This window comes from Notothenia rossii (assembly GCF_949606895.1).
Source record: "Notothenia rossii genome assembly, chromosome: 11".
NCBI lineage: Eukaryota > Metazoa > Chordata > Actinopteri > Perciformes > Nototheniidae > Notothenia > Notothenia rossii.
Window position 1 is genome coordinate 7641410 of NC_136910.1, and position 26510 is coordinate 7667919.

The 26510-nt window shown below is 41.0% G+C and overlaps 2 protein-coding genes across 8 annotated transcripts in view; both read right to left on the reverse strand.

Annotated features, from left to right (window-relative positions):
• mpp2b (MAGUK p55 scaffold protein 2b) overlaps positions 1-19966 on the reverse strand; it is a 51748-nt gene extending 31782 nt beyond the window's left edge. For 2 of the 7 annotated variants that reach the window (XM_079660740.1, XM_079660738.1), the window contains exons 1-2: positions 19655-19966; positions 7874-7953 (exon numbers count right to left, since the gene is read on the reverse strand). In XM_079660740.1, coding sequence (XP_079516866.1) covers positions 7874-7904 — 31 coding nt within the window. In that variant the 5' untranslated portion in view covers positions 7905-7953; positions 19655-19966. Of the gene's footprint in view, positions 1-2815; positions 3144-7873; positions 7954-12005; positions 12785-19654 lie in introns of those variants that run through there. The other 5 variants (XM_079660742.1, XM_079660741.1, XM_079660737.1 and 2 more) reach the window with 3 other exon arrangements.
• Positions 19967-20626: 660 nt separating this feature from the next.
• On the reverse strand, positions 20627-23984 carry pyyb (peptide YYb). Its single transcript, XM_079656790.1, has 4 exons — positions 23901-23984; positions 23583-23770; positions 21564-21644; positions 20627-20938 (listed from the first exon to the last, which is right to left on the reverse strand). Exons 2-4 carry the CDS (start codon positions 23768-23770, stop codon positions 20914-20916), a joined length of 294 nt encoding a protein of 97 aa, XP_079512916.1. The 5' UTR covers positions 23901-23984; the 3' UTR covers positions 20627-20913.
• Between the last annotated feature and the right edge of the window lie 2526 nt (positions 23985-26510).

A 26510-nucleotide genomic window follows, 5' to 3' on the forward strand; every position in this document is an offset into this window, starting at 1 on the left:
AGCTGGGACTTAAGAGAGGTCAAAATAGCCTTTGTACTAACCATTATGCATTCAAGAAATATGGTAAGTATTTTGTTTTTTACCACCACCATGAAGGAGGATTTGTTTGAGTCAGCAGTATGACATCAAAACGATTTGCTTGGTTTCCATAAAACTTGGTGGAAGGTTGTCGCTATTGGTCAAACAAGAACGCAACATTTTTGACCGCATATGAATCATGGGGCGGATGCACACATTATTTGTCACTGATTGAAACGGCCTTGGCGGAGAACGAAGTACCCTTGTAGTAAAAACTGTTATCATGATTTAGTAGAGTTCAGCCAGTGGTATTTGGAGCTGATTATGGAGCAAGACATTATCGCTTTCACAAATGTGTCGATATTTCCATCTTCAAATGATATCACCAAGGCTGACATGAATGTTTTTTCTTCGAGTCAGTTGTTTGCAAACACAATCCAACTGATATGACGTGAACAAAGCACAAGCGTTATTAAACATCCTTTTCCTGCCATAGCATCCAAATCAATAAAACCTACTTGAAAGGAGCAGACAGGTGAGTGGCGTCTAACTTAATTGCGATCACTCCCAAACCGACAACATCTAAATCAGCCAAAACAATGTAAATCTGTTGGCTGTTCAGAGCCTTTATTTCCTCCAGGAAACTGACAAGAAACCAGAAATCCTTCACACTGTTAGATAATTTGGCAACATCTTCAGAGGAAACACTGTAACCCTGACCTCCTCCCTCTCGGTTAGCCAATCAGCAGGACGAGGGACTTTAAAAAGATGCCATTTAAGCCATCCCATCGCCATGGGGATGCTTGTTCCAGGCTGGCACAATATGGGTTCGGGCTGGATGATCGCCTTATTAGCCGGCAGAAGGTCACAGCTGGAAACAACACTTGTGATATTTGTTGACATTTTGCAAACGGACAGCGGCTTTCATTACACCTCAGCTCTCGGCCACAGAGTCTGGATGAGGGAATCAGGTGCTTCCTATATCCAGTACACGGTTAAACTGCATAATTGTAACATACAAGTTGCTATGCATCGGGTAATCGAACGGGACCCAGGTACTCCTCAGTGAAAACACGACTGTTGCTATCTTGGCCCCATGATGATGGAATGAGTTTTCTATATTCTATCTGATATCAGGAAAGCAATAAGTCTACACATAGCAGACAAAAAAAACCATCTATCTTTGCCCTTAAGCCAACAAAAAAGAAAAGCATTACACACTCTGATTTGGCTTACATGAATGAACGTTTAAGTGTAATTGCATTAGCACCTCCTTGTGTCATTTGTGCTATGTCTGAAAAAGTTAATGCAGTAGTATTTGCAATAGTTTGACTTATTGAAAGTACTTGCAATTAACTAGCTTTTTATGAGTTGATATCTTCATGGTTGATGGTTACATAAAAGCGTCAGTTTGGGGGAGGGGAACACAAACAAGTGCATCAGCTAAACTTGCCTTTAAGAAGGAAACATTGAAACGTTTGCTGTGCATTTATTTTCTCTCTCCGTAGTTAATGAAACGGCAAACAGATCGTCGGGGAGCGATACGGATGAAATAATTGCCAGTGTCAACACATTATCGGATAGCCTCAACCAGAACAGAATTAAATTGTCCCATTGTCTCGAAACCCGGCGATTATCTTTGACAGCTTAATCCTAGCAACACCTTGCAGTCTATGATCCTTCATCTGTGTTTGATCACGGGTTCATTAGTCCGGTACAGGAACACAGAATATTCCTCCCTTAGTGTGTGGCTTAGGAGTGAGTGTGTGGGAATGTGTGTGTGTGGGGGTGAAAGTGAGAGTGCCACGGAGTTATTTGAAGGTTGCGAGTCTGACACTTTCAGGCGTGCTGTCTCTGATCAGAACACTGTTGCATATGAATGACCCCCTACCTACTCTCCATGAATGTACAATGCACCCCAGGTCTCTCTCTCTTTCACACACACACCCACGCTGAAGTGATAGACAGGATGCACAAGCTTTGACACACAATGTGATTCATCATGGCTGTCACCTCTGTCTTGTCAAGCTCCATTACAGAGGATATGATGGTATACTGAGTGACATGCAATAAACTTGGCAATGATGCAGCTATCTTTACTTAATGAAACATGACATCATGAATAAGATGTGTGCACAGCGCAGTATATAAATGGATATGGAGGACTCATAACATATTACTGTGTAGTATACAACCCTGTGAAGTATTAATGAAGTACATCAATTATGAATTGAATGTATGGTACTTTCTACTCCATGTTGTGCGAGCAAATATTAGCAGTGCATTACTATTCAGTACAACAGACTTGGACATGCATACACCAACTGCTCCTCCTTGCTTACTGTACTTACCTCAAAGTGCATTCCTCTGTCTCGCACTCTATATGTATCTCAGTGTACAGTAATGCTTCCCACTGTAAATGAATAAATAATACAAAATGTGGCATGTTTTCACTGCACCTTCATGTCTTTGTAGCCTGCCGCCACAGATTCCTGTACATCACATGCTGCTCTGGGTCCTAATCTGTCTCAGCTTATTTTCAACACACTCTGGAGCTTTTGAACCAGCACATGACGAGCAGGTGTAATGCGAATTTAAAAACACAAGCAAGCTCCAAACCACCAGGGTTTACATATTGCCGGCTTTAAGTGGCAATTAAACAGTGATTCAATCTTCTCATCCTTCCCAGTTTCCTGTACCGTATATCTTCCCTTATGTGTGATAAAACACATAGCTGGAGGAGTCTGTTTACTGACTGCTCTGCGTCCCTAACACACCCAGCAGGTGGGGTTCTTACCTTCTCCCCCAAGCTTGATTTCCAGGCCCTCCAGGGAGTTGGCCGAGTCCCCTTCCTCCAGGGAGAGCCGTCCAAACAGGCTGCCAGCCATGGAGAACAACACCTCTCTACAGTGAGTGCAAACACTCACAGTAACACACCCAACACTGAATGTGAGGCAGACTGGAAGCTCTCTCTCCACTGTTTCTCTCCTTTTCCTCGCTAAAACGGCTGGTCGCTCTTTCCTCCCTCTACACCTGCTCTTGAAGTGAGAGTGTATAAGCTTTGCCTGGCTGAGCGTCTTCTATTCCGCATGAATGAATGGAGACCGGAGAGGGTTGTGTGCTTCGGCAGAGAAAGGTGGGGAGTGGGGAAGAAAGAGGGAGGGAAGTATGATGCTTTCTCTAGGAGGAGGGAGAAGAAGAAAAAGGAGGCAGGGCAATTCTCCCTTCAGGCTTCCCCGTGGGGGTTAACTGGGGGAAAGAACAGCAGAAGGCTTGTAGGGAGGAGGATCGGTGTGTGGGGAGATGAGACACATATGAGTGATGACCACTAACACAGGTTTAAACACAGCCAGCTTTGCAGATGCAGTTACTGAAGAGCGCACGTTTGTATTTGTGCTTTCTGCTCATAAATCAAGTCTCTTCGCGGACAGGAGTTGAAAAACAAAAAGTATTGTTTAAAATCGGAATTGACCTTTTTCTAACCCTTCTCTGCAAAAACAGCCTTCCTGGAAATGCTGCTTCTTAAAAACACTTTGAATAGGTTGGAAAAACTATTTAATGTGTGTTACTAAAAATGCCAGTCATCCGGAGTCAGCCCTCTGCTGGTGCACAAATCAGCGCTGACTGACAGCTCATTACAAAAGAGAAACTCCACACACATTTTAACTCTCGGCGGAAGTGCTTTTCTGCCTTCATCCGACAGCTGACTTCTGCGATTTATAACCTCATGATCAAATACTATACAGCTTTGAGTTTGATCCTCTGGTAACCAACTGAGACTCCTAATTTCCCAGACATCTGGCTTTGGCTTTTCAATCTTTAATGCGTCTGAATCAAGTGCCCTGAGTGCTGAAAGAAGAGGAAATTACTGTAATTATGGCAACGAGCCAGGTTAGAGACTAATGTGAAATATATTTACCTCTGCCAAAGCACTACATTTTTTACTTTGATATCAGTGCAGAGGTGTGCATGTAAAAATTCCCTTTGATACAATGCCAACAAAAGAGACCCTTGAAATCTGACTTGGATTCCAGCAACTCTGTGGAAACTATTCACCAAGAGAATAATACATCAAATAAATAGTAAAAAATAGTCAAATATTGTTCTTTTGAAGCCAGTGGTGTAAGACATGCTGCCGTTTGTGTGTTTTCAGTTATTTCACAGCATCTTTCCTCAAAGAGGCCCTCTTATGGTTTTTCCTTTCCTCTAATGCTGGGGAACCTTTTTCCTCTCAAGGGCCATTTCAATTTTTTCAACATCCTCCGAGGGCCGTACAAATGATTGACCTCTGCTTAAAATAACTAAAATCACAGCCCATTCATTTGGCCTGTCTTTCAGGCTGTGCAAAGAAAAAGCAACCTCTTAATGCGGATAACTTACCATGACTCGCGCATGCATGCATGTGCACGGTTGTGGCATGACCACCAAATCAGAAAGATATGGACACAAGATGTGTGCAAATGTATTTAGTTTACGATCCATGTGGACATGATTTAAGTGAGGGGGGGGACCTAACCTCCACTAGGGGGGATTTTTGTTTTAAATGTTGAAGTTCAAAGCATAAATCTGGTCCACTTTGAGAGCAACATTAGGAGATCTATGGATACATCTCTCATCATCCCAGTGGCGAGACATCAGGGGCCCTCTAGGCCCTCTGTGAGTGCCTCAGATATTCTAAAAGATAATATTTTAAAACATTAAAAAAAAAAAAATGTCATTAGTTTTACCAACATAACTTGATTTAATTGTATTTAAAATAACATTTCCAAAGAAAGAAATCCTTTGAATCTGCCTATTCAGTTTCTGTTGGAATGTGAAGGGTTACATGACGCCTCTGCGAGTTATGTGAAGACGGGAGAGCTTGTTGGTCCCTCTCTACATTCACAGAGGGCTCAGCTATAGTAACTGAACGAGAGAGTAATGTCAAATGACAGTACAATTGACCAATCATATCTTCCCTCTAAATGGGTGGGCTTTATTTTCGCGGACTTTATGAAAAGTTCCGCCCGCTGCAAGGTTTATGCATGTGCAGGCCCGATTCTACGGGGGTGCATAAGGGTGCATTGCACCCTCAGTTGAGTCGTTATGCACCCTCATTTGAAAAGTTAAAAGTGGAAAAAAAAAAAAAAGTGAAAAAATATATATATTAAAAGATATTACATATATAATAACAATAATAACAATAGTAGTAATAATAATAATGAGAAGAATATAGTTGAAATCAAATCAATTGTAATTGTGGCTGAATAACATTGTCTGCTGCATTTATTTGGTCAATTTAAACGGTAAGTAACGTTATTATGTCAGGTGCGCGTGACCTTTCATTTGCAAGGTGCTTACACAGCAGTCAATGATGGACATCAGATAATGGTTAAAACAACCACCCCTTATCGCCAGCGGTAACACTGCATCTACTGCAGGTAATAACAGTTCAGATCATGGGGACATTACGTTACCTGCGGCCACTGACGTGGACACTAACGTCCTCCCGCCCGACTCGCCAGCTTTGCCCGCCTCGCCCACGGAGGCGGAGCAGCAGCAGCCGTCTTCGTTGCCCCAAACACCGCCACCCCTCAGCGGCCCGCAAGTGCCAGAGGACCTCGGCAAAACAGAGCCATCTTCTGCTAAGCATGTAGAGATTTCGGTCTTAAAAAGGGGTTTGTAAAATATCCATAAAGAAAAAGTAATCTGTTTACAGTTCTGTTTCATCTGGGTGTTGAGAGATGTATCCATAGATCTCTTAAAGTTGCTCTCAAAGTGCACCAGATTGATGCTTTCAACTTAAATATTTTAAAAAAATCTTCCCGGGGGAGCATGCCCCCTGACCCCCCTAGAGGAGGTGAGGACGCCCCTAGAGCGTGTTAGGTCCACTCCTCACTTATAAAAATAGCACTTTACCACTGCACCCTCTCTAATCTCAGATGCACCCTGAGTCATTTTGTTCTGGAACCGGGCCTGTACATGTGTATAAAGAGCTGCAGTGATGCGTCCTAAAACCCGGAAGTAAGCTGCGCTCGGGTTTCCTCGACACAAAAGAAATGGGATTTCTCCATAGGATTTTGGAAAATAGCTGGAAATAAGGTCTGTGGAACGAAGATAAATGCACGTTTTGTTCAGCCCAATAATGTCCACATGTCTAGCCTACTTTTATTATTTTCGAATCATAAATCTAATCGATAGATTTATGCACCCTGAGTCATTTTGTTCTGGAACCATCAGAGGGGGTCAGAGGGCCTAAGTATAAAAGTCACGGCTCGCCACTGCAACATCCATATGAAACAGAACTGTAAGCAGATTTACTTTTTCTTTATGGATATTTTACAAATCACTCCCCTTTTAAACTGTATTCTTGTTTATTAATAACAACTTTTTTTTACTGTCATATAGTATTTTATACCTGTTTACTTTATTCTCTTATTTTTTTATAACTATAATGATCATATAAAGATGTGCCTTTACCTGGTTGTAGAAAAAGCTTCTTATATTCGTTAGCATAGCTAGCTAACCAGATGCTAATAACAACAAAGTTGTTGACTGTATGACAGATGAACAGATCGCCACTGGGCTTACAACTAAAGACACAGCCACGCAGAAACTGCGGCATGTGTACGGCTCCTTATGGGTACTGCAATTTGTGAAGTCCCGGCCCGGAGCGGCGTTCTGGTGCTCTCCGGCAGAACTGTCAGACGAGACATACACCACGTGATGACATGTTAGCTCATGTTGTGTTCAAGGACCTTGACCTTGGCCGGCAAAAACAGGCACTCGCTTGTTTAATTATTTTGCGGTCTAGATTTCTTTTTTGCGTGTGTTTATAAATGACCTCGACCAAATGGTCTCACGGCCCGTATACGGCCCGTAGGCCGGATGTTTCCCACCCCTGCTGTAATGTGTTATGGTTTTGATGCATGTAAATGGTGTGCAAAAGGAAACAATCTCTCCCAAACAGGCCCCCCCCCCTGCCTGAAACTCCTCCATTGGAGTCCCTTGTTTTCCCCTGTAACACAGTGACATAACACTCTACCTTCTATTGGCTTGTGCTCCAACACATTGTGCATGATAGGCCAATAGCGGGACATCCCTAAGAAGTGGACCAAACAGAGCATTCCAGCTAACCAATCAGAGCAGACTGGGCTCTGGTTTCAGACAGAGGGTGAAAAGAGGTGCTGCAGCACAGGAGCTTTTTGAACATTAAAGCATACTAACGAGTCAGAGTGGAGGGATAAAATACAAATATGAACGTGAATATGAGCATAATTGGGCCTCTTTAAAAATGACATTCGCAGCCGCCATGGAGTAGTATTAAACTGTCAAACTATAACGCTTTTTCATTTATCCATTTCACAGAAAAACTGCCATATTTTTTCCAAAAGTTGAAATCTTAATTACCAAAGAAACCCTGATCTATGAAACAAACTCGATCGGAAATAACTGAACCCTCTCCCCTCTTTCACACGGTACTATTTCAGTCATCATTGATCAGTTTTCAATCCATAATAACAACATTTGTGTGAAAGGGCATGCAGCGTTGTACTACAGCCGGCCAGTAGTGCAGATATGACGTACATGTGTGCGTGTGTGGAGGTCTGCGAATGATACAACAGCAAATCCTTCGAGGCAGAACTGATCTAAGGGAGTCTTAGCGCTCCATTAGCCAGCTCATTAAGTCACATTAGAGCTCTGGAGATGAGATACATGTCCTGGGTGCTGGAATAACCACAAACCGTTCAGCATCTCCTCCCTCTTGTCTCTCTGTGGATATCTCTCTTGCTGACTCACACACACACACACACACACACTCTCACACACACATAGTGAGAGTTGGTCCTCATCACAGCGAGAGAAAGCCACTTACCGGAGTCAGAGCTGGATGTCGCCACGGGCATTTTCAGAGCTGGTTCCTCCCGGTATCCTCCTCAGAAATTGATAGGTCAACTGCAAATAGAAGAGAGTGAAGGCAGACGCATTGAAAAAACTAATTAAGTATCGATTGTGAATATGAATGTGAAATCCCCTGGTTTTTAGACCAATGAAGCAAGACTAGGGTTTAAACAAGGCATGGTGGATAGGAGTTCTATAAATAGCTAACAGGACTATTTCCCACAGATTTTAATTTTTTTCCATATTTTATAGCTTGTTTTTATAGCGTGTCACATTATGATAAACCTCGTTAAGTTGAGGCCCCTCAAGTTCAAAACACCGTGAAAGTCTGAATCCAGCCATGACTAAGAAAACAAATCCTTCATAATCAGTCAATGGAGTATTTATGTGCGCAGCTCATTCTTAATTTCTCCAAACAAGCTCCCACAAACAACCACTGGCATCTAACTTGGTTAATACCTATAAATAGAGTAGCCTGTTGCTCTGGTAACGCCCCAAACAGTAATAACCGACATAACCCACGGAGGAATACTATTAGCAACAGTTGGAAAGATTGAGTGAGTGGGCCGAGCAGCTCACATTAGAGAGGATCTCTGTTGATTCTAATTGATCCATTTAACATCAGGAAGCTGGGAAAACAAGCATTACAGACAGAAGACTGAAACATGTGCCGTCGTCTTGAGATTTGTCAGGTGAGGTGGAATTTGTGAAACACCCTCGGTGAATAGCAATTAGGCGTTGAGGAGGGGGTATGGGGGTGGGGGGATGTAAACAGAAGAGGCAATTAATTGTCATGAGGGGGAAAACAGACAGAAGAAAAACAGGAGAGGGTTGAGGAGAGGATGGAGGGCTGTGTGGAAACATGAGGAGGGGGTCAGAGAGAGAAAAAGGAGGAGGGGGGGGTGACAGAGAACAATGGTGAGGAAGAAAAGAGTGCAGCTGACGAAGGAGAGACAGGATGCTAATTCCTGGTTGCCATGACAATAGATACAGTATCCATGGTGGATGTTGTGATGCCCAAAAGCTGTTAACGTCATCATGTGCTCAGTGTGCGTCTCTAAATAATCATCTAACTTCAGCCTCATCCTCATTAAATCAGATCTTGAGAAATGAACATTCAGGCACTGAAGGAATTACGGGAACTGAAGGAATTACGGGAACTTGACAAATGAGGGCGCTATCAGCAACAGTGACAACAAAACGATGCTATCATTTCTTACAGACTTCCTGCCTTTTTCTAAGAAGATGACTCAATACACATCTTCTGTTAGATCCAATCACATTTCTCAGCAAGCATTTCTCAACTGTGTGCAATTTCCCATTACGAATAATCAATGAATATTATTTCATTTGAAGCCTCTTAATCGTCAATGAATACACATATTAGGATGCCCTCAAGGTCAGGGGTATGTAGTGCATGCATCTGTGCAGAGATCTACATGTGTGAGCCCACTGGAGAAAGGCATAGTAACTTGTTCACCCCATATTGAACAAACCATTTGAGTTAAGCCTGGGGACGCATTGGGACTGAAAATGTGGAACACCTGAATTATTGCTTGTTGTACCTCCAGTTGATTAAGCATTGGAATAATCCATTTGAAGATATTGAATACACTTCAAAGACAGGTAAGATTAAAGGCATCCTTAAATAAATCTATTATCCCATTAATCCTTTCAATAGTGTTTTTGCTTCAAACTTAAAAAGGTATTTTTGATTAGGTTTTGTTTGTTGTCGTTTGCAAACACAATATTCTAATTGGGCCATTCATCCTAGGTTCAACCGGTGTCACGGTGCGTATCGATTGCTTGCTTACAATCTGTCACCTAGACGTTTTTATGGACGTTGAAAAGTCAGAAATGTGTGAACACGGAAAAATCATAAAAAGGCAGAGGGCGGGGTCTCTGCTGCCTTTATGATTTTTCAGACACCACCACACACTTCTAGTAGATCACAAATGATGATTGAGATGGTTGTTTTAGGTGCATTTAACTCCCCCTCTTTGCCTTATGTAACACATGCATTTCACCTAACCCACAGACCTGTTGTATCACATTTGAAATAGCACAACCTGACATGACTTAGTCAGATTTGTAGATCAAAGCAGTTACATCCAGTGCCTTCCTTCATGTGCGTTCATTTTTGATTATCTTTTTTAAATGAGTAAAAACAATGTATTCCATATTTAAGTTGGTATTGTTTTTGTTAGCTTTTTTACTTGATCCAGTTGGAGCTAGGGCAGGACAGAGCAAATTGATTGTCTGTATTCATATGTGTAGCCGTGACATTGATTGAAGCACATTCCTATATGCTCAGGGACAAAGCTCTGTTGCAGAACTCGGATCGATGCGGATCAGCTCCATGATGCCACACAACATTCCTCCGGGCTTATCCGTGTTTGCACTGTGAAATGACAGAGCCTGTTAAAAGTATGCCACATGGCCTCTAAGAAGTCAAAGCGGATTGCAGCGGAGCTCGTGTGAAGCTCGGCTGACTGCTCGGGGGGGGGGGGGGGGGGGGGGCAGGATGTTCTCTGCTCTCTGACCCTGTTCTTACTCCGTATTACTGATGTGGAATAATTGGCAAGGATGTAATGATGGTGCAGTCGCTGCCAGTGGAGGTATTTTCTTGGTGGTGGAATCTACTTGCAGAAATGCCAGATGTACTAATAATTGCACCTGGTAATCAATCCCTTCAGCCAAGGATTAAGTAGGTGCCCTTAACAATACTGTTTAGAATAAAGCTCAAGTTTAACTGTGTAATTAAGTGCAGGAGGAAAATAAAATACCTTGCACTTCAAATGCTGGGACAGTCTGGCTATACAGTAAGATTCTTGTATCCAATCTGTCTCTGCGCTCAGTGATTTTCCCTCTCTCTCTATTAGTCAACTCACAAATGCATATCTTAAAAACACACACAAATCTCTATCTTCCACACTGTATTGTAGGAAGAGAGCAGCCCAAAAGCACAGCTGCCGTCATGACATCATATTTGAAGAACTGCAATCATCCCTACACTGCCAATCTATTAAAACAAAAGGCCAGCTGGGTGGGTGGGTGTGTGTGTGTGTGTGTGTGTGTGTGTGTGTGTGTGTGTGTGTGTGTGTGTGTGTGTGTGTGTGTGTGTGTGTGTGTGTGTGTGTGTGTGTGTGTGTGTGTGCGCGCACACATGTATCTATAATTAAATGTTTGGATACAATTGAAACTCCTCCCTAAATAACCATTTTAAGAGTAACTACAGACAAGTATAAATTCCTGGATCACCCAGATCTTATATAAAAAGGTGTTGAGGGTAAAGGTCAAGGTTTTGGTGTCTTAAGGTCCAAGCCGATTGTCGGCGTCGATAGATGTCGGGCCGTCGATGAGCGTTGTGTCGCCCTACACACATTGGTGTGTCTTGGTGTGTACTGCTCCGTCGTCGTGTCTGACCTTCCGCCGCTGATTCGACATGTTGAATCGGAAGGCTGTCGGCTAAAGGCCATCGGCCAAAGAAATCACTCTGATTGGCTGTTCAGCTTAGCGAATCAGTGCATGAGAAGCGAGACGGAAGTGAGGGACCCAAACAAACAATTAAGAAGGAAAATCTGAGATTTCATTTAACTCCAGCTCTCGACACAGGTTGGGGAAAGCCCCATGAGCTTCTCGCTGTAGAATGAAAATGGAACGCACACGCTATTTGTTGTTTGTTTATATCACGCAGTCTGTTCTTCTTCTCTCGGTGTATCACGCAGTCTGTCTTCCGGTCGTTGCCTCTTTTGAATGACGAATACACTCTACCGACACCTGCTGGTAAGGAGAGTTATTGCCACTCACGCATGCGCAGTTCGTACGTGCAACTTGGCCGTCGGCTGAAGTCTTTGCGGTGTTCCAGTGCGAAACGTGGCCAATACACAGGAGACGTGAGGCGACGTTTTTCTTTGGTTCTTTGGTGTTCTTTGGTGTCAGTTTGGTGTGGAAGGACCTTAAAAAATATCCCTAAAGCTCAAGGCAACAAGTAAGCTTTAAAGGGGCCATATTATTTAAATATTCAGGTTCATATTAGTATTTAGTGTCTCTACTGTGACATGTCTCCATGCTTTAATGTTCGAAAAGCTCTTTATTGTTCTCACCTCTTTTCACCCTCCGTCTGAAACCAGAGCCCAGTCTGCTCCGATTGGTTAGCTGGCCGGCTCTGTTGTGATTGGTCAACCACTTAGAGATGTCCCGCCCCTTAGCCTATCACGTACAATGTGTTGGAGCGCTAGAAGCGTGAGTGTTACATGGTGATGTCGCTATGTTCTGGAAGTAAACAAAGGAGTCCAATGGAGGCGTTTTAGGCAGGGGAGGAAAGTGTGGGAGAGATGCAGATCATTTACATGCACACAAATCTATGAAGCATAACCCCAAAAACCATAATAAGGCCCCTTTTAAGTATTTTTCAAAATGAGATTAGATGGGGATTTTTCTCCCATACTTCTGCAAATCATTGAAGATTGTAACTTCTTTGTTTCAAATTGATTCTCCTTTTATTCTTTAAAGGATATTGTCTGAAAGCGTACACTCTCACGTGAAACCAATGCTCTGATTTAAATGATCAGATCACACATATCTCTCTATCAACCCCTAAACCGTGTTTGAGGGAAATATCCATTTCTTTAAAGCTTGCATCTGAAGATTTCCAAATTGCCTCTTTCATTACATTTTGATGTGCAGCAATGGCAGATGTAGCGGCAGGTGTTTATCACCAAGTGTAAAACGCCTTGAGCGGTTCCCACAGTGAGGCTGCATTAAAGCCTGTCAACATGCTCACTCACACACAAGCACACACACCAGTGACTAAACAAGTCCTAATCCACACATGCAGGCTGACGTCAGGCCTAAAATAACCCTGCGCTGCTCCCACAGGTTCAGCTCCTCTCGTTACTTTACAAGGGAAAACTGTCGTATCCAAGACAACCGTGAGCAGCTCTTTGCCTTTTTTCCCAGGCGCTTTGCCATGGCAACAAGGGGAAATGCGTAAAAAAAACATATGTTGGAGCTCAAATGGGCTCTTTTAATAGGTTTGAGCAACACTTCGGGTCGCTCTATATCTGAGGAAAATCATTTTATATTGGCGTCATATTATTAAAAAAAGAGCCAAAACTAAGGCTTTTGAAACCTGTATTTAGCTTTAATGGACCGATTACAGCACTTGGGAAAAATTGTTTCTACATCTTCAGATTAACAAAAATGTCCCAAGATCTGAAGAGTAATTACAAGGTGCAGGGTTGCCTTAAAAGAACACCACCTTCTACTTTTAAAGGAAAGGGGGTCAGTGGAGTTAATCGTTGACTTGTTTTCTGCTCCTTATTAAAAACAACAATACAAAAACATTGGATTCTTTACAGTTAGAACCCGAGGTAAATGTAACCTTAAGGGGTCCGTTCGCCCAAACAAAAAACATAATATTTTCTGACTTTCCTCGAATGGTTATCGAACAGTTTTGATAATCCCGACCACCCGAAACAGTGATTGCAGGTCCAATGCTTATACCAACAACATGTATACTCTATGACAGGGGCGCACACACTTTTTCAGCTTGGGAGCTACTTTTAAAATGACCAAGCCCAAAAGGTAAGGTAAGGATGGATGATAGGCTAACTTTAAAAAAAAAAAAAAAAAAAATATTCTTTTTTTTTTTTTCAATGCCATGCAATCTACCCACACTACCTTTGCGATCGACGTAATGGGCACCCCTGCTCTATGACAACCAGGTATAAGTTCTGGTGTCATGCATTCGATCATCCCTTTTTCATCATCACACTTACGCAGGCAATTACTGTGAGAGCATTTGCTGAAGATAAAAGGACCCATATACATCCTTGAGCTTCTGTACTGTACACATCAGTCCCTGAGATTATGGTAGCCGATAGTGTATACATTGTTTTCTATAGCGTTAAGGTTACCGTTTTCACATAAGGGTTAGCCGAGGAATAACTTTACTGCCTCTCCAAGACAATTGAAGTTATGTTTGCTGCTATAGAGGCAATAACATTTGTAAACCTCACTTTGTGATGTATGATCATCTGTCACACAGTCATCAAAGTTAATACTATTCCTTCAAAAATATTAAGGGATGTCCCTTCATAAAAATGTATTTTCAGTATCTGCCCTCGAGTATCTTGGAGAAAGTACCAGTATGTAAATACTTCTCCATTATCAAACGTATTTCCAGGCTAAGCTCGTTCTCCCCAGGTAATATTAAAGCAATTTATTGAAGCTTGCCTTCCGGGGCTCTTGTTACCACCCTAGTCACTACACTTGCCTGTGCAATCAAAACAAAGTTGGTAAGGTCTTTTGAAGGAGAGGGTGCATTCAAGTGCCGTTTAGAGCCATGGTTGAATGATTTCATAAATGAAGGTGTTTACTCCCCGTGTGCATATTAATACACACAGTGTGTTACTAGAAAACAACATGGGTGAAAACGCTTCATGTATTTTTCCTGGGTCCAGGTTGAGCTTTAAATGACAATAAAACATTATCTTGCCTTGGAAATAATCTAATAGGACTCATTAGACACATGACCTACTGCGAGGTTCACAAACAGTAACAGCTAGTTCATTATCTTTTATATATATATATATATATATATATATATTCTACATCATTTAAGATCAACCAATCTGCTTTTGTATGCATGATGACAGATTTTGCACCATCAGGAGATATCACCTGATGCTAATAAAACTTGATCAACTTAGCGCCGTGTGTCTACCGTTTCCCAGAGCTGATACAGATATATATAAGTGTAATTAAATGTCATGTACGCACCCCTGAGAGGCTAGAGGATTCAGGCAAAGGGCTGAGAGATACCCAGGGGGAGCATTTCAAACCACCGGACTGGATTTCATTAAAAAGGTTTCCACTCCTTTTGTCTTTCTGAGGAAGCAGCCATGAAGAAAAAAATTAAAATGAATGTCACCGTTTCAATGTCACACAAATCTCCCTTGAGAGGAAAACCTAAAGCTGGATATGACAAAGAAATTCCAGCTTTCAGGCCAACCTTGAAACGTAGCTGGTCGTGTATTTGCTCGATATTGGTATTTATTAAAAAGGGGAGAAAGAAAATGATTGGGTTTTTATTTCCCTGTATATTCTTTAAAGGAAAGGCAAGTATCTCTCCCTCCAGCCTTGTTTTTATTTGGATTGGAACTCTCCCTTGACATTGACCAAGAGCTTAAAACAAACATTTATGGCGAACAAAACAGATATTTAGAATAAAGTGCTGCTAAAAAAGGCTCAGAATGTGTGAACCCGTGAACAAGCATAAGCTCCACCGATCGAGAGACCGCAAAATTCCACTTCACTGTGAGTTACAACTACGAGCCTAAAAATACATAGAAATAGGATCCAAATGCTTTAGCCCCATGTGTACAATATTGGTTGTGACTGTTCGTTATGATCAAAGTAATAACCGGATGCCAAGTCAGATAGACGGGCGAGGTTTAGACATTTCCTGTAGACAGCTGTTCCAAGGATCCCAGGGAAATGCATTAACGGCTATTGCTAAATAATAGTCTAATCCCCGACACATATACGGAGCTGTGCTGTGTACAACACGCACCCTTTCGATATGGACTGGGAAGCCGTTTTACACAGCCAGGTCTGTTTTTACACACTGTGAAATAAACAGTTTATAAGAATTTATTTCACAGGCACTGAATGAGCAAAATAGACCCAGGCACCTTGCAGTGTTTGTTGCCTCACTCTAGGAAAAAAACGACTATGAATATGAAGAATACGAGGTTATATTGTTGCGTGTATAAAATCAGTCATCTGAATGTCATAAACCAACTACACGATGACTGAAATGGCATGTTGAGTAGGGCGCTGTTAGGAGGCAATATTAGGAGGTGCTGGATGAGGAGGCATTAAAGGTCCCCTATCATACTGTTTTTCATCAACATATTATAGGTCTCAGATACATAACATGTCTCTGAAGTGTTTGGCTCCAAATACCAAACAGATCATGCATTGCAGCATCCCATAATCCCCTCTGTTTCAAAAGCGCTGAATCTCTGTCTGTTACTTTAGATGAAAATAAGGAGCCCCTCCCCACGCCCCGCTGAGAGATATTTGGTTACAAAGAACACAATGGTGCTCTAGTACCTCATTCACACCAACGGTGTTTCAGGGCCGGTTCGGAGCTGGAGCTTGAAAAGCACCGGGTTTTCCTGTTCACACCGCAGCGGAGCAGCCTCTTAGCTCCGGAATCCGGTTCATTTCAAACACCAAAAAATTGTCCGGCCAGAGCAAAAGCACCGCATACGTCACGCTTACGTCAAGGCGGGGGCAGGGGCGGGATCAACTCCTGAACAACAACAAAAAGCCAGCGTTTTATCCAGTTTGTACACAACGAGTGAGAAACTTAACAAGCAGCAGTGGTCCACTGAAGAGACCAGCTACCTACTAGGAATCTGGTCTTCCGAAGAGGTGCAGAGGAAGCTGGAGCTCAATCGGCCATTGCTTTTGTTGTCGTGTCAGCTGTGAGGGGTTTCCGCGCGGTTTGGCTTTATAATAATAATAATAATAGATTTAATTTGTTAGCGCTTTTACAGGTTCTCAAAGACGCTTTACAGATAATAGTGAAAAGAAAAGAGAAGAAACGAACAACAAATAAATATATAGTTAAAATTAAAGTCAAATAATACAAAAACAATCACACATGAAAAGCCAGATTGAAGAGGTGAGTTTCTGTGAGTTTTTTCAAGATGGTGAGGTCGGTGCAGTCTCTGATGGGTTGTGGGAGTGAGTTCCAGAGGGAGGGGGCAGCGACGGGGAAGGCTCTGTCCCCCCAGGTCCAGTGATTGGTGCGGGTGGGGATGGATAGGAGGTTGGCTTCTGATAAGCGGAGGCAGCGGGAAGGGATGTGGTGGTGCAGCAGGTCTGTGAGGTAGGGGGGGGCCTGGTTGTTGAGGGCTTTGTAAGTAATGAGGAGGACTTTGAAGTGGATTCTTTGACGGACGGGGAGCCAGTGGAGGTTCTGGAGGATGGGAGTGATGTGGTCTCGGGAGCGGGTGTGGGTGAGGAGGCGGGTAGCAGAGTTCTGGATATGTTGGAGTTTATTGAGGAGGTTGGAGGGTATGCCATAGAGGATGCTATTGCAGTAGTCGAGTCGTGAAGTGATGAATGAATGAATACAGCATGTTGATGTAGAAAATACATGAAAAAGTGGATTTTGCATAATAGGTGACCTTTAACTAAGTCAGCAGGCTTCATCCTCTGGGGAACACGAACGATTGTACCATATTGCATGCTATCAAGGAGGTTTTCCAAAAGCTGAGGAACGAAAACACAGACTGACTTTGCCATTGCTAATGCTAAACCGCTAGCATGGCTAAAAATATCATATTTGCCCATTAAAAATCCATGTAGGTTATATAAACACAGTCTGTCAATTACCGCTTTGATGCCTCTGTACATGGAGATCTGTGATGGAGGGGGAGAAGTGACAGCTGTGAGAGTAAATGAGAAGATCTTTTTTATGAATGACACCACGAGGATGGGGAAGAGAAGCAGAGGTGATGTGAGCTGCATATTCATCTCCCAATGGGATCGAGTGTATATGGTCTTTCACTCTGCTTCAGCTGATTCAAGTTTCAGTTTGAGTGATGCCTAAACTAATCTCTATCAGAGCAGTAACACTACACAGTGTGGATTAAAGAAGGTCTTATTTAAAGTGTTCAGTGTGTGACGTCAAACAACAAGGAGGCTCTGACTTCCTCAGATCAAGGATCGGGGTCACACAGGGACATGTCTTTGAATGTTTCCAAGTTTATTTTAGTTAATTCATTAAATGTCTCACATGAAGAGGTTAAAACATGCCGTTGTTACATGGCCTGAATCACAGTCCTCTCCTTTCTGTTCTAAATTTGATCTAATTTAAGGTCTTTTACGAAATGTAATCAAATCTCCCTGAGTTAAAGATTATTTCCAAAACAAGAAGAGTCCAACTTCAGGGGTTCTTTAATCGTTAAAGAAGTACTTTGACAATGTCTCTGAACCAGACCTGCTGATCTTGACCCAGATCCCAAAGCTGTCAAAGATAATAGGTCTAGAGTTTTTTTAATCCCAGTTAAAAGCTTTTTAAAGTAAGGCGTATTCGACTGTGGTTTGATATGAATAATATATACAAGTGACTTTAGTACAATTTCCTTTAACCTAAATCAGTTAAACTGCTCGAAACCAACAATATTGTTATCTGGACTTTATCAGTACACAAAGTTGTCCTCAATTTCTTACATTTTAAAAGTAGCTTGTTGATTAGGTCTATTGCCAAGTCAAACTTAATCAAGGTTTAAATTGCAAATGTAGGAACGTTAAACATATCACAGCCAAAACAAACAAAGCACGTCTCCAAGACAAATCCATGACTTCCACAAAAAGGACTGGAGACAGAGAACTGGACTCAAATACTACAGCCCCATTCTTAGGCTTTAAATAATTAAATAAATACGCAAGTATACTCAATTCATGTTATGGTAATGGCTCTCCAAATGTCCCTTTCAGAATAATTCAGAACAACAAACAGTACAGCACAGTCACAAATTGATCTTTATAACTAGACCGACAATACAATAACTTATTTCTTGGACATTTGAATACTTCCTCTGCAGTAATACAATGTCTTCACAGCGCGACAGAAGAGCACATGATAGAAAAAGACAATCTCATAGGCGTTTGAACAAAATGGATTATTTGCAGTTGATTGTACTCTTATTGAAGTGGGTGTAACTTAAACAGTAAAAGTGATGGAAACCCTGGTATATACATTTTCATCTCATAAATGAAGAAATGTGTTGTGCCATAAATGTAACTGTAGCTCTTGATAGAGATAAAGGGTAGGCTTTTTCAATTATGCATATTGGATTACCATTTTTGCTTACATAGCATTCTGCTCCTTATAGTGTTAGACGCTGTGTAATGGATGATGGTAAAGTATTGTAAGAGAGTAATCATATTTTTATAAATGATAAAAATGCAAAACATACTGGATGGTTGTAAGCATTAAAATGATTACGTTTAGGATTATATCTAGTATGGAAAACACGTCAAGCACAAATGTATTTGAATACATTCAGAATATTTAAATAATTATTTGTCAACCTTATCCTTGCTACTTGGACTCTCTTAGTACATCTGTGGCATACAGTCTAAAAATAAGCTTACTTTTGAAGAAGGGTAAATCTTACTCCCATTATAAATGTGTAACTGCCTTCATGTCAGAAACAGATCATCTGTGCACGTCCCCGTGTGTGTGGGCATGCGCAATGGCAATGGACAGGTACATGACGTCCATCCAATATTGTTACCAATTATTATTCGTTCAATTCATTTCCCAGTTTAAGTGTTAATAATAATATTTCAGCGTAAGACTGTTTAAGCTGATTGGTTTCACCTGTGGCCGTTGAACAGGTGCAAATAGCCTGAGGCCAATTAAGCTAGGTTAATAAAAATGCATGTGGCTAATGTTAGAGGCAAAGCCCATGCTGGAGGTAATCTGTATCTTATTTACGCTGAATGTGAGGAAGAAACTGCTACAAAATGTGTATTTTTATGTAATTTAAAATGGTATTAGCTCTTATCTCTTTGGGAGCCCTTACTTTCACAGGAGACATTGACATATATCTAACTGCGTGTACCACTAACCACCTGGCGAAGGTGAAAAACGGCGTTAATAATGCTAACCAAATCTAAACCCCACGTTTCCTCGGTGTAAGACAAAGGTAAAGGCGCTCACCTGCCCCCGGTCACCTTTCTCCGGATGCCTCTTTGGTCTGATATGCAGCGAGATGCTCGGTAAATCTCCACCAGTCTCCTCGCAGTTGTAGAAGCACGACAGGTTCTTGTTTAATCTATGCAGTCACTTTCACAGCGCCAACCCACACAATCTTACACGAGACCTTACCGAAAAGCGTGCTCACGCAAATAGCCCCATTGATTAAAAGCCAATTAGAACTGCTGATGATTCCCAAAAGGTGTCCGGGTAAATCTGATAAGATAAATGCGTCTTATTGTGTGCTACCCCGGTGTGAAGTTGAAGCTGCCGTCGACGTGAAGAGCAGAAATAACATATACCGACTTGTAAAGGTGCCTTTCTTTGTGATACAGTGACATCTAGTGGCAACAAGAGCAACTGCAGTAATTGTTTATCCCTCCTGTCGTGTTCGTTTTAATGCTCTTACATTAACACAAAACACATTAATCATAACCACATTTTATTTACCATCCTTTTAAACTGTAAACAATGTCTCAGACTACTGGTTTACATGAATAACGGTAGTGAATATACAAAGAATAGACACTTTAAAAAAATGTATTCTGATTATTCCAAAATGCACTTTTGGTCGATTTGTGGGTGTTTACTATCTGATGTGATTCATGAACATCATTTAAGGTTACCCATTCATTTCCTATTCATATGCACACTAAATGCAAATAACTACCACTTTTTAATTGGCTCTTCAATAGTGTTTTATTTGTCAGATAGTTAACATGTTTTTTCTTCTCGGTCAACTTAAACAAAATATTTTCACCTCTTTTAGTTTAGTTTTATTGTATAATTGTTTATTGTCTACCCTTTTTATTTCTAATTATGTGCAATACTTGCTTTTATGTGTAAATCCCTACTGTGGAGGAAAGTAGTAAATTGGTCAGATTTGACCCGAACATAACAGGAGGGTTAAATAAAGAAAAACGAAATACCAAAGCGTTGGTGTCCAAGCCTAATTTATTGAATTGAATTATTCATCATAAAGACATTTTTGATACAAATTATTTACATTTTTTGGGGCAAAGAACAAATAGATATACTGAGAGAAGAAGACAAAGAGAGGAGACGGAGAGAGGGAGAGAGGGAGAGAGAGAGAGAGATTTGCATGCACAATAAATCATTCAATATGGAAAGTCACAAAGTCCAGTGCAGGTTGACAATCTCAGTGAGTGCGGGTGAATCAAAGGATCGGGGATAATGTCGGTCAGGTTTGACATCAAGATCATTTACCACTGATCGCCGTACTCAGAGCTGTAATGGGAGGGAAAAGCACGTTACTTAAATTACAATTCACATACTTAGTACGGCCTAATATATGGTGGATTACCAGCTCAATTGACCAATAACTCCACAGTGAGAGAACATGCTAATCAATACTCACTTTAAGTATGAAATATTGACAAGGATCTCAAGAACAGGACCATAAACAGCGAGGTAATCCTGCTGCAGTGAGGCGTACGGCAATAAAACAATTTGACCATATATTGGAGCAGTGTTTTTACACTCTAAATCAGAGGTAGAAAAAAAAACACGGCTCTTGAGCTCTCTGCACTGGCTCCATGTGGCTTTGACAAAAAGTAATATATAAATAAATAACAGCTATTTTTAAAGGTTGCTGACCCCTACTCTAAATGATTAGTGTACACAGAATGCATCACAATAGCTATGTGGTACGATTTCACTTGTATCAGTATTAGCCTTTAAAAAATAATATGATTGAACCAGACATGTATGGTTACAAATGCCTGCATTCAACCTGCACCATTATATCTTTGACTTATTATTAAGATGTTCATGGCCAACTATTACACATTAGCTTTCATGCATACGATATGACAGAAAAACCTTTGAATCCTTTAATGTGTTGAATTCTCACCGTGGTTCAGCGTCCTGGCTCGAATCGGCTCCAAACAGCAGCCACTCCACCGCCTGCTCGGGGGTCGCCCTCTTCCCATACCTGGAGACAAATCCAACACCATCATGTAATGACTGCAACTCAATCTTATTTGGAGATTCTCATTCATGTGAAGGCCCCTTCTCTGCTTTCCACCAGCAGTCCCTCAGTCAGCATGTCACTGCAGGGTGCTCTGTCGGTGTGACCTCCTTCAGCCTGGCAATTCATTTCAACTACTGGGTTTTCTCAAGAACCCTCAAGCTGTGTGTTAGCTGCACACACACACTATTGAGTTTTTTAAGGACTGGTTTTCTACTCACTCACATGTCTGTGGAGCAATTACTTGAAAGATAAGGAATGTTCAAGTTCAAACTGAGCATCAAACGAGGCAAAAACAACAAGCTCCTTCGACTTTGTCTTTCGAAGTGTCTTTAGTAAAAATCAATGCCTGGCCAGTCGGGGAAGAATAAACATGGATTTGTTTGAGGCATGAGAGTGCAGTGACAGCTACAGCCTCTTTCATTACAACCCAGGAGGGGAAATGGTGAGACTATCCTCAGCTTCCAGCACAGGAAAATGTGCCATAGAGCAGGGATAGTGTATTTAATAACAGTTACTGATCAAAACTGTTACCAGTAATATACTATCTGTCATATTTAAGGCATGACAAATAAGACCTCAGTGAAAACTTGGATGAAATGTGTAGAAAACCTACAATTTCACTATTAAATCATTTTAAACCTAGTAAGAACATGATCAGGGTGTCTCATGTTGAAGCATGTCCTAACAAGATTTGGGATCAAAACTGAGGCATACCAGGCTCCTTTCCTCTCCCTAATGATTTCTTAAGCACAACAATGCATCGCATGGTAAGCGTAATGAACAGAAAGTCCTTCTCAGCTCACCAAAGAAGATGAACTCTTGTCTAGCATCTGAAATGTTTAGTTTATTCAGTATTTGTTTTACTTACACAACTAAAATTCACCTTTAAAAAAAAATACATAAACAATAATGAAACATTACTGTTTATTAGTGAACTAAATTAAATATAGAACCTCTGAATACAGTCTGGGAGATTTACTTCATATATTTAACGGTGCCATCGTTGAAATCTCTACATTTGGGGACTTTTTTTGTTCAGGGATGATCTTGATTTAGAGTGAGAAACAGGTCTTATCAGACTGAATGTTGTGCCCCAACATGAGGGCTCGCCCCCCTGTGGCTCTCCTTGCAACTCGTCCTTGAGTCAGAGACTTAATCCCTCACATCACAGAAGGTGGACTACCTGTCTGCCCCGACCACAGGACGAGAAGACACCAAACTACTGCAAGTTTTAAACATTTGCCAGTTTTTTCAAGGTGATGGAACTGTTGATTGAAGAGTTAATTATACTCACTCATATGTGCATTCTCTAGTTAGATAAATAGTAGAAGAATAGGGTGATCTTTTTGGGACTGCCACCAAGAGCAGGAGGACATTACAAGTTCGGAGCTGTTAAATAAACGTCTCTTCCCAGCAACAGAAGGCATACTAATTAATTAAATCCGGGAAAATAATACGCATCCATAACTCAGTGCTAGTACTTTAGATTCAAACACAAACATAAAAGGAATTGAGAGCAGCTTGATGAGAGTACTGTATGGTAACCACTGCTGGATCACATCAAAGTGACATCAGACTTTCTTCACTTTATGAATGTAAACAATACCTAGGCAGCAACACTGTGCGTAAAATATATATTTCTATGATTAATACGTTTTTGTATGGCTCTCAAGGCATCATATCATGACAACCCCCCCCCCCTTTAATATTCTTTCTTTCACACTCATTCTATTTTACGTCTTGTTTTCATTGTAATAGCCTGACTATTTTACTATCTAACCAACTATTTCATAAATCGTTTCTATCAAGTTCAGGATTTTGACAAAAAAAATACAATTTTATTATCAAAAAATAAAAAATGATTTAAACATTAAATCTAAAGCATTGAGCATGTCTCACCTCTGCCTGGTGATGAGGTTGACATAATGCCGGACCGCTGAGTGGTATTTGGCCCAGTCCTCCGGTGAGGCGTCGCTCCCCGGGCTCTCCGGTTTGGGGGGGTAAGCGTCGGCAAAGCTGCTCAGACACACCAGCAGGCAGAGGACCACAGCTGCAGGCATCATCCACGATCTCATCATGTTGGCCATCTGAGGAGAAACAAGACAACACGGTGTAATTTCCCTTGAAAAAGATGTATAAAACATTATATTGACGTGCGCAAAAATCTTTGTAGATCTAGGATGCAACTTAAACTCTTATTAAAGTAAGAACACTTACTTTGTGACAGTTTTCTCCTGATTTAGTCTCCTGGGTGGTGTCCCTGTGTTGCTGCTCTCCTCAGATCACAGGATCGTATATATAGCGGAGATGGACACCTGATGCGCACTGTGACACTTAACCACACCCCCTTAGGCAGCAGCGCGTAAAGGGGAAACTTATCTCTTGTAAATATTTAAAGTAGTCTTGATGTGTTTGATTTGGTTTGAGTATTTGACTCTTTGCTGAACTATAAAGTTTATTTTGATGCGATTAGACAGGGGAAATTATGACTACTTCACTGTGCAATTTGCACTTTGTAATATCACCAATGCATGATAAATTAAAATTAAAATTAAATAGATAAACAGAAATCTAAGGTGTTTTTTTCTGCATTCTGAATAAGGACCACTAACAGAGCCAAGTTCCTATATTTTAACATAAATGAGCCCCCCCCCCCCCCCCTGTGGTCAAAATCATTGGCCCTATAGGTTAAAATGGAGTAAGCATGATGATACACAGTGGCGATCTCAGACTTTACGGGGGCCCAGGGGGAAGAAGGCCATTGTATGTGACCATTTGGGATAGTTACAGTTAACGTTCTGTCACTTGCTGAATACACACTTAGGGTTTTAAAAGTATATAACATAGTGTCTTTATGGGAAGTTTTGAAAAGGAAAGGAGTTTAAAGTCGTTTTTAATGTTATCTTTGCGAACTGTGCCAATTTGAGTGGCCTTTTTCTAACATGTTTTGGGGGGCCTTGTTTGCCTTTCTTGACTTCACCCAACATGTGAAATAACAATCAAGAGCATCAGCAGAAATGTTTGTGTTTGCTAAAAATAAACTTGTATGTGAGAGAGATATGCAACTAAAAGAATACATTGTGGAAAGCACAACGTTTTTCCAATAGAAACTAAGCTGCACTTACCTGCACTGAAGTCTCTCAACGGGCAGGTTCATGAAGCATATAAATACGAATAACCAGAAAACAATACAACTGAGCCTTGACATTTGAAATAAGGGCCTCTTTGGAGAAAGATGGGATGACTAACCCTGCTAACATACAACAACATATCACTTATTCTGTTTAAAGATATTTTTCAGGATTTCAGCATTTTGTCAAGAATATCTAAAACTAAGGAAGAGACCTTTACACATGGTATTAACTTGATGATGATATTAGCATCAGCTTCAAAAGCTTATTTACATTTATTTAATATGCATCTATATTTTAATGGAGTGAGTTGAGGGTCTCTAAATAAGGTGCTGCATGGTGTACTTACATGACTTGATACCACCAGGAATACTGAGCAAATCAATGTAATGTAAGTACACCATGCAGCACCTTATTTAGAGACCCTCAACTCACTCCTTTAATGAATGTGTTGCAGTGGACGGTAATCGAACGTATTTAATTGTTTTATTGACTGTTGTCTATTCTGTGCATGTAGTTAAGGCACAAACACATTCATCTTCAGATACTGAGGATATTGGATATTGATGTACTTGTGACCTCTAATAAGTTAATTTACAACTGTTTCCTAAATGTCAATTAATTACTGTTAATTCATTAATATGAAATGTATTGTAATCAGGAGCGATGTAGCCTATCCTGTCCAATCATTAGCACCTACAGCCTTCTCTGCTCTCATCACTGCTGCATGCATTATTCACACGGAGCTGAAGCCATTAATATGTGCTGGAAGTAGAGGTCAGCTACAGCAGCCACAGATCAATAATGCTTCTGTGTGAAACATAGCTTCAGTATGCTTTAGGGAAATTAATTTTAACTGCAGTAAATGATTTATCGAAGTTGATCATATTATTATTTTACCTTATTTATTTGGTTCTAAAATGGAGAAACTTTCACAAAGAAGCGATCCGATCCTTATTTACGGAAGACGATTAGGGCCATACGTGAACATTTTAGAGATCTGATCAAAAGTGATTTGTTCTGAGATTAAAGTCAGAAATCAGACTTTTACTTTTGGTCACAGCATTTTTTTCATGTGGCCCTAATCCTCTTCCATACTTATTCTTGTACAACTTTTCAAATCCATATCAGAACGGAGATTTAAGTGTGTATGTTTGCTGACGACACTAATACACTCGCACAAAGACAATGTGTACATAAATACCTTTCAGCTCTCAAGTGCTGAGGCTAAGTCTAATGTAATCGGTCACATTTATGACCGTTGCAGCAGCTCCCGTTTATCTCCAATCTTCACGGTCTGCTGTTCAGTTAATGACGCCTGAAGCCATCCCTTATCGGGAGCCAGTGTTGACTTTTTACCGTGCACATGCTAAAGGGTTCCTGCCCCTGTGCTTTATGTTTGCACACAGGATAGAGATGGGATTGTTTGCCAGATGTTAAGCTAAAAAAACAATGTATTTGAAACCTGCTGTATTAGATCAGTATTCGATCATGGATCATGCTTCCATATAACAACCTACATGTTGTCCTGCTGCACTCTCTGGGGAAGTCAATGTTGTTTATAGAGTTGTAAACAACTATGGCTTTTTCTTTGTCAGTCCCTAAACCCTGGTCAAAAAGACAACTTGATTTGGACATCAATCCCCACTGACAGCCACCGTACACTAAACAAGCAGTTAAAGTGTATATGAGCATG